The sequence below is a fragment of the Primulina tabacum genome, chromosome 4 (genome assembly GCF_025594145.1).
Source record: "Primulina tabacum isolate GXHZ01 chromosome 4, ASM2559414v2, whole genome shotgun sequence".
Taxonomy (NCBI): Eukaryota; Viridiplantae; Streptophyta; class Magnoliopsida; order Lamiales; family Gesneriaceae; genus Primulina; species Primulina tabacum.
The window spans coordinates 39981015-39989770 of NC_134553.1; the positions used below are offsets into that span (position 1 = coordinate 39981015).

General features: G+C 33.8%; 1 protein-coding gene across 1 annotated transcript; it reads left to right on the forward strand.

The window, feature by feature from the left end:
• Positions 1–2263: 2263 nt before the first annotated feature.
• Positions 2264–3705, forward strand: LOC142541634 (protein CUP-SHAPED COTYLEDON 2-like). The gene is made up of 3 exons (XM_075648122.1): positions 2264–2638; positions 2718–3001; positions 3202–3705. Exons 1-3 carry the CDS (start codon positions 2452–2454, stop codon positions 3634–3636), a joined length of 906 nt encoding a protein of 301 aa, XP_075504237.1. The 5' UTR covers positions 2264–2451; the 3' UTR covers positions 3637–3705.
• Positions 3706–8756: the final 5051 nt, after the last annotated feature.

Below are 8756 nucleotides of genomic sequence, written 5' to 3' on the forward strand. Positions count from 1 at the left end.
TGAAACCCTAGTTTGACCATTTTACCCCTGGACCTTAAAATTTAGACCCGAATCCATCCAAATATATTAAAACATTTTTATAATCATTTCTTAGACCTAAACTCGAGCCCATGCATTACATTCAAAAATTCATTTTAAAACTTGGACAGGAGTCTCGGTTCCGAATCAACCCGAAACGCAACCAAACTTTCCCAAACTTACTATGACTTAAAGAAACCTAACCTTGCTTAAAAACCCATGTCCACACCATACAAGACCTCGAAATCCCCCTGCAACCCGCTGGACTTTCTGCACCTAAGGACCGAAAACCTATCTCCAAGCCAAGCCCATATTTCGACTCTAGCCCAAACCACGCTGGACCAGCCTCAAACCAGCCACCCCTATGAATTAACTGAACCCTCCTGGACCGACCAATCCTCTGGCTACAACCCTGGTCGCTAGATATCTAGAAAACAACAAGCATGACCCTTGCGCGGCTCACCCATTTCGACCCAAGCCACACCTATCACTAACCATATGCAGACCGTACCGATCCTCTATCCATAACCACCAGGGTCTGAACTATGGCACATGTCGGTCCCATGCACACTGCCCCTCAATCCCTAATTGATCGAACCCAAGAACGAGCCAAACCAAGAAGATCCAATCGGCCACCTACGAACATGTTCCAGATCTGATGTTCCACCTAAATCCATGATAAACCTGTTGTAAATGACCCTCACAATTCGATCCAGGCAGCCCCCTTCCAACAATACAAAAAAACTGTGAGGTGCATGTACATAAAACCATTATTTTCATGACAAATCTTGTGTAAACCGTTTAAATCAGTAAATTTAATGTGTGGCATGCAAGATCAATTAAAATGTGTACTATGATGTGAAGGATGCGAAAAATAAAGGTTGATGACGTGCCTTTGTGCGTATACGCTCGAAAACAACGTAAACGGTACGAGGGACGAACACCGGAGGGACGGGACAACGTTTCTTTGAAATATCCTTGCAAAAATGATCAAAATTTGCTGTGTTTTCTCATGTGGGGTGCAGCCGAGAGTAGTGGAAAGGGAGGCTTGGGTTTGAGTGAATCTTTGATAATAAAATGAGTGAATATTTGGGCATAGGTTTTTAAAATAGCGATGTGTAGTGGGCTTGGCCCAAAAATCTACTAAAACAAGCCCTTAAGGCCCAATAACACGCACGTAAAATATTTCGTTTTGGTACGTTTTCAAAAATATTACCCGAACCCTCAAAAAATCATCTGTTTTGCTAAAAGTTGACTACCGGTTTAAAATGTGGCTCGACGTGTAAAATATCATAAAATTCTTATTTTTGAAAATCATCTATTAAATACAGTATATATTAAATAACTAAAAATAATTATTTAATATAAACATTTTCCTTAAACTGTCTCCGGTGTCCGTTTTTCGTTCGAGCATCAAATACTGCCAAAAGCCCTATATTATGTAACTCTAGTAAATCATGGCATATAATCATAAAATCATGTCATAACCATGAATTAAATTCATTTTAAACATCTAATTAAGCATGTTTAATAATACCCTAGATTTGCATGCAGTGAGGTTACGTCGGTGGAATTTCTAGACATTACACAATAAGTGATAATTACTTGAAAAGTTCGATGGAGGGTTGTTCAGTTCATCATTGAATGATCAGTCATCTTTATGAATATACATCTTCATGTACTTACCGATGAAACATGATGTTTATTTTACAGATGATAGTCTCAATCTTGAGCGACCTTTATCCTTATTTTAGGCAGCTGAATCAAGTAGAGACCAGTTTAAAATATACAGTACGCTTCTAATGAGTTTCATGATTTTACGTTGAGAGGCGAGACTCAAGGTACCTATTGTATATTCATGTACTTTATCTATACAGCTAGTATGAGTAGACATACCTCATGATATCTATTGTATATTCATGAACTTTATCTATGCAGCTTGCATGAGTATACGTATAAATTAAATGTATAAATATATAAAATCGTAAAATATTATTAAAACAAGGATTGTTTTTCACATAAAAATCAATAAAGCTCGAACCACAAATTAGCTCCTTTGACACCTACTTTAGCAACTTCAACATTACGTTGATTTATCCGTGTCATGTGGGCAATTTCTATTGGAAATTTCCAATATTTAGTTACTCTCGTCCCTACAGCTATATAAATTTCACTTTTCTTTGCTGATTAAAATTCTTGCACACGCACGCATACTGCCACATTATGTACAAATTACACACACATAATAAAATCTGAGCAGCAGGATATTATTACTGCGGAAATATCAGAACTCACAGAAGAAGAGGACTAATCCCTCAGCATATATCATATTCACACCCCACTGTACATAGAACCTATTCTTCAACCTCAATTTTCCTCTATATATCACGTCTGGTGGAAATTTCTTAGTCTTAAATTATCAACGCTTCTTGGATGGAGAATTATAACTCATGTTACAGAAGAAATGATCCGGTGAATTTGCCTCCGGGCTTCAGATTCCACCCGACTGACGAAGAACTCGTGACTTACTATCTGTTGAAGAAGGTCGTCGACTGCAACTTCACCGGCGGAGCCATTACAGAAGTTGATCTTAACAAATGCGAGCCCTGGCATCTTCCTAGTAGGCAGTTGAATAAAATCTTCGTGGACAAAATTTTCAGTTGATTTTCTAATTTTAAACGTGTACGTGTTTTGTTCAGGCAGAGCAAAAATGGGGGAGCAAGAGTGGTACTTCTTCAGTACACGGGGCAAGAAATACCCAACAGGGTTGAGGACGAACCGGGCAACGGAGGCGGGTTATTGGAAGGCTACAGGAAAAGACAGAGAAATTTACTGCTCCAAGACTCGGGCACTGGTGGGGATGAAGAAAACCCTAGTTTTCTACAGGGGCAGGGCTCCCAGGGGAGAGAAGAGCAACTGGGTTATGCATGAGTATCGCTTTGAAGGAAAACTTGCACATCATTATTCAGCCAGAAATTTCAAGGTACGCAACACTGAATTCTCAAATTTCTAAACTAATTTGACAGAATTGATGGCCAGAATAGTGTATATTTCATTGACTTATATAGAAGAGAGTATCTGTTGCACAAAAATATGGTCATTGAAGTTACATTTGATCGAAACTTATCCTTTTGAAAATTACCCATTTGTGTGGGCACGTTAATCTACTCTCTTATATTTCAGGACGAGTGGGTGATTTGCCGAGTGTTTCAGAAAAATGTCACCAGAGGCAAGAAGTTGCAGACCACCGTCATCAACCTCATCTCCCTTTCGCCCCTTCTCGATCCCTCCACCGACCACGGCATCTGTTCCTACGACGGTGGCGACGCCAATAATGGCATGGAGTGCGTGCCCTGTTTCTCCAGTACACCAGCAACAATATCCAGTTTCAATCACAATTCGATCTTCGACCTCCTGCCACTGCCAAATGCCACACCATTTCCATGCTTGGGGGCCTTGGAGGATATCAATCTGCAGCAGCCACTCTATTTCTCTGCGGTGGCTCCACCGTCCATGCACATAAGCGGAAGTGATTATGGCGGCTGTGTCAGCCAGTGGCCCTCGGCGGATATTCAAGAAATGGTCCATACTCAGCTTGATTGCATCTGGAACTATTGATCAACTTTTAACCTATTGTCTACTAATGTTACTTAATCAGGTCTTGTAATGTGTTCGTGTCTAGTAATCAGTGATCATCGTGTCCTTTCTTTTGAACTAATGATGTTTTATCCTTTATTCGTTAACATATACATACATATATATATATATTATGAGACTCGAAATGTAAATTATGTGTGATTTTGGAAGTATATTGAAGCATTTATGTACTATTAATTATTTATATATCAAGTAAATTTGATTCAATACATTAATTAATTTTTAAACTTGTGAAAATACCCGAGTTTAAATTATAAACTTTAATTTAACGATAAATAATTTTAATGTAATATAGTCATATTTTAGGAAAAATAATTTTGTATCCACTAATTTGTTCTATTTAGAGTTTTAGCTCATTATTAATTTGTGAAACTTTGGTAATCGACATATATAGTGGGATAAATTTAGATTCCAGCCATTTTATTACAACTGCTGACATGGTTCTGGAAAATTTATCATTTCACTTCACTGCAGCAATTTTCAGTGTCATTTTAGCATTTTTTTTTCAGCTTCATGTCAATACTCTGACGAAATAATTAAAATAAAAGTAAAAAAAATTCTTATATATTATACTAATACATATGACACTAGGGTTTTTTATTTATTTATTTTGTTTTAATCTAAAATAATGAGGTTGATTTGAATAACAATTAAATATAAACTAAGAATGACAAGGAGTCGAATTTAAATCTACACTCATCTTTCCTCAATCCATATCCAAATCAACGAGTTCGGTAATTCAAACCGTCACACATTTATATTGATAATATAATATTTTTTTATATCTTTTATTTTATCTTGTAAATTTATAACAAAAACTACGTAAAAAGATTTAAAATAAAGTTTTTCGTTTTAACAAAACCAATACAATCAAATTAACTAGACAATAACTCTGATCCTACTTCGACATATTTCGTGAAATTGTTATTTCTCATTAAATATAGGACAACTTGATATATTGTTCATGCTATGCGATTATGATCATATCTATGTTATGAAGTCTAAGTTTGCTAGTTTAATTTGCGCGCGTGTGTGTGTTTGTTTTTTTTTGACAATTTTAGTTATTTTTTTGACATGACGTTGATGTAGCATTGAAACCGCGTTGACCTAATGTCATCATGATACTGATGTAAGAAGTGCCGCATCAACACTTTGATATGAAAAATATTAAAATTGTCAAAAATTGAAATATATAAACTTAGCAATGAAATTTGACAATATAGAAAAATAAAAATGGCAAAAAAATAAAACTTATCGTACATTATTGATATTCAGATCCCATAATTATGTGAATTATTTGGGACTTGGAAGCACTACGAACTCCAAGTTTAAATAATGATAAATGACATATTCTTTTATAAAATAATGATTCTTATTTGAACGGATACTTGTAGTCGCCCCTTGAGATGATAAGGATGCGATGATAAATTGAAAGACACGGATAACATAACTATTTTTAAAAATCCAATTATTATAAAATTTGAGTCAAACGTTGGATGATGCAATCAGAATTTCTGCGGATCATTTTATCAAGATAGATGTGATGAAGCACAACCTAATGGAGACAGGAGGAAACAAACCATTAAATTGGTCGATCACACGAATGTCAAACTCACATGGGGTTGTCCAGAAACTGAGCATGCATTCACCCTAAATCTTGAAGGGACAGATTATTAATGTCAATTGCCTCTTTGATTTAAATCATCACGTATAGCATGAAAATGGTCCCCCGCCGAAAATTTTTACTGCGTCACTTTCACGATGGTCCTAATATCTTTAAGATGGATGGACTTTGATTCATCGAGTCTTTTGCTAACTAGGCAATTTGAAAAGTCAATGGTATACACTTAACTTATCAATTTAATTAGTTATTCATGTCGTCAATATATATATATATAACTTATCAATTTAATTAGTTATTCATGTCGTCAATATATATATATATATATATATATATATATATATAAATTCAATAGATGAGTGTCACCTCATCGGTGTTCACTTATTGTGCACATTTATGTGAGAACCTATGAAATGACAATGACTTATTGGACGTAATGAAATATAGAAAAATTGTACATCCAATAAGTGAATGTCACTTCATAAGTGTTCATCGTGGATGTGCAACACACACACACACACACATATATATAGCATGACTACATGTAATGCTAATGTTCAGCTCCATGTTCACCAATTAGACATAAAAAATAAAAGTACAAAAGAAGTCTACTTATTGCACTATGATTAAACTTTTACAATTTACATAAAAAAAAAGGCCAATTTAATTTTCAGTTAATATATGTGTTGTGTATTACATATAAAGATTAAGACATTCTACAAGTTATGACACATGGTTTAGGTTTTTTGGTTTAATATATCTGAGAAGAATGAAATAATTTCCATCTTTAATATTTTGTAATTTTTCTTTTGTTTTTGTTTGTGTGATGTAAATAGAAATGTAATATGTAAGTATAATAGTTATTTTATTATTGGTTCATGTATAGGTAACATGTGGAAAAATTATAATTTTAGTTGTGTAAATTGACGTATTTTAGATTTTTGTCTTATAACTTGCCAATATTTGGTTTTGATCATATAATAACTTGGATTTTTTTCCCTTTTTTTTTTTGGCTTGAAGCCACCAAATCATCGAATATTACTTATCTAATACTGATATTAATATATATAGCTCTTGTAGTGTGAATAAACATATGTTACACACATTAAAACAAATCTGAACAAACACGGGGAAAATTAAAGCAAATTGACAATCAATATTCCAAAATAGGATGAAATAAACCTGTTGTTTTCCTTTTTTTCTTAAACAATGTCTATAACAAAGGCTTTATTCTCACCACATGAGTCATGTAGGAGAGTATTTGTCAAAATAAGCAATACCTGGTGAATTTACTGGTTTTAGACGGAAAAATAATAAAACAAAATAATAAATTATTGGATGAAAACCAAACAATAACAAGTTACATGACTAAAATCACATGATAACTTAAATGATTAAAATTGTAATTTTTTTATTACATGTACAGGTAGAAAGACTAGCCATAAAACATCTTCTAATTTTATCTAAATTTCTTAATGATTAAATGAGAGTTTTTGGAAAATTGAGAAAGTTTCATCCATTGATTTTATATAAAGATAGTACCGGACCCCACATGTTAAAATATTAAAATTTCTTTTAATTTTTTTCGTTAACTGATTCCATAAATTTCAGATTTTTTTTAATATATGAATATTGCTGTTAAGAAAATATTATTCCCAAAAATTTTTTTGTATGACAAAAACAAGACAGCACGAAAACAGCTGCGGTTTATATATATGACTCATAACAATTCAACTTGCCCGGCCCAAACAGATGAAATATCTTTCTAACAGACTAAAGCTCAAAGAAGTCTCAACCGCTTATTTCAGACCGTTGATATGATCTTCCTCAGAACCGAATCATTAAAGAGAACCATTTATTGCTCAAAGACATTCTCTGACCGGCTTAATAAATTCAAAGTATTACACCGTCTTGAAATCAACGTACATGTACATCAGTTCCAAGAATGATCCGTATTTATGTCTCTATCCCAGAAAAGGAAGACCAAGTATAGACTTCAAGTTCTGATGCTAAAAACATTTACCATAAAAGGAACTCCTCAAGAAAAACGCTTCAGAAGTATGCTGAGCAAAGGGAACATTGAATGCGTTTATTAAAGAACATTTAATGCTCATAAATACGACAGTGACACATCTGTTCAGAGGATCTGGTTAACATTGATGTGTTCTTCCCGACCGTTAAGAAGATCGTATATATTAACGGAGGAGTTTGCTAGCTAAGATCACTTCTTGATTCACAGCTCAAAATATTACGTTGCTAGCTTGCACTCTAAAACGATCTCAGAGCGCTATCAAAAGTCTACACACATCATCGCTCTTTAGCACTCTCTAAACAGAATTACATTCGATCTTCTAAGGATCTATTCCGTGCTACTCAAACCAAACTGTTTATTCATATCAGTAACCGTTTGGTTATTTGATTAAGTCTTGGTATCTGGTGAACTAAGTGTTCTTGCAATCCAGAAGTGCAAAGTGATCACTAAGAGTTCCAAAACAGGCAGTGTGATAAATCCTGATTGGAGTGGGCTGTTGCAAGACGTTTGTAACGCCAAAGTTTTTTAGTAAAATCCTTCCTAAAGAGGAAGAAGAGGTGACGTAGGAGTATTCATTCTCCGAACATCCATAACAAACCTGCGTTATCTTACTTTCCGCAATCATACACTTATCAAAGTCCTTAGTTATTGATTAAGCCCGTTAACGAGTTTAAGTCACATTGGAGATTGTGAACCTTCTTCCGCACTTAATAGTGGTTCACATTTCCAACCGTTTGAGAAAAATTTTCCAACCGCCTAAAAACGGTTGAAACCAACATTTTACATGAGAAATTTGAAAGAGTTAATTCACCCTCCTCTAAACTCTTTCCCGATTCTAACAATTGCACACTTATGTGTTGTATTTTAATTTTGTAAAAATATTTTTGGTCCACTAATTTGTTATATTTTAAGGTTTAGTCAACTTGAACTGTAGTTAGGGTACCCTAACTTTAAATTTGGGCTATATATTGGATCCAATTATTGATGTGACATCGTACATGTCATGATAGTGTAACGCCCAAAAAACCAACTCACGTAAACCGCATGCATGCAAATGATTTAAATTGTATATTTATTTTACTGAATTGTTTTTAAATACTTAACTGATATATTTTACATTCTTAAATGTTTGAAGTTCATGATTTGATGAAATGGAAGGATTTTATCTGAATATTCGATAATAGGCTGGGGAAAGGAGACCGGGGACGATCAAGACAAAATAAATATTTTTCAATAAATATTTTCAAGTCTTATTAATATGATTAATTTTTTTTCAAAAATGATAGAGTTAAATTATTTTATGAGACGAAATTGATTTTATCCGAGAAGCCGGTTTTGGGCAAACGAGGAACTTTAAAAATATCAAATGCATTATTTTTGAAATTTAATTTTTATAAACTTTTATTTTTCAATTAAATATGTATTATT

Excerpts from the sequence above, each read along its gene's own strand:
- LOC142541634 (XM_075648122.1), top strand. The coding sequence starts at position 2,452 with ATGGAGAATTATAACTCATGTTACAGAAGAAATGATCCGGTGAATTTG. Across the intron at positions 2,639-2,717 it reads CGAGCCCTGGCATCTTCCTA|GCAGAGCAAAAATGGGGGAG; the intron begins GTAGGCAGTTGA and ends TGTTTTGTTCAG. Across the intron at positions 3,002-3,201 it reads ATTCAGCCAGAAATTTCAAG|GACGAGTGGGTGATTTGCCG; the intron begins GTACGCAACACT and ends CTTATATTTCAG.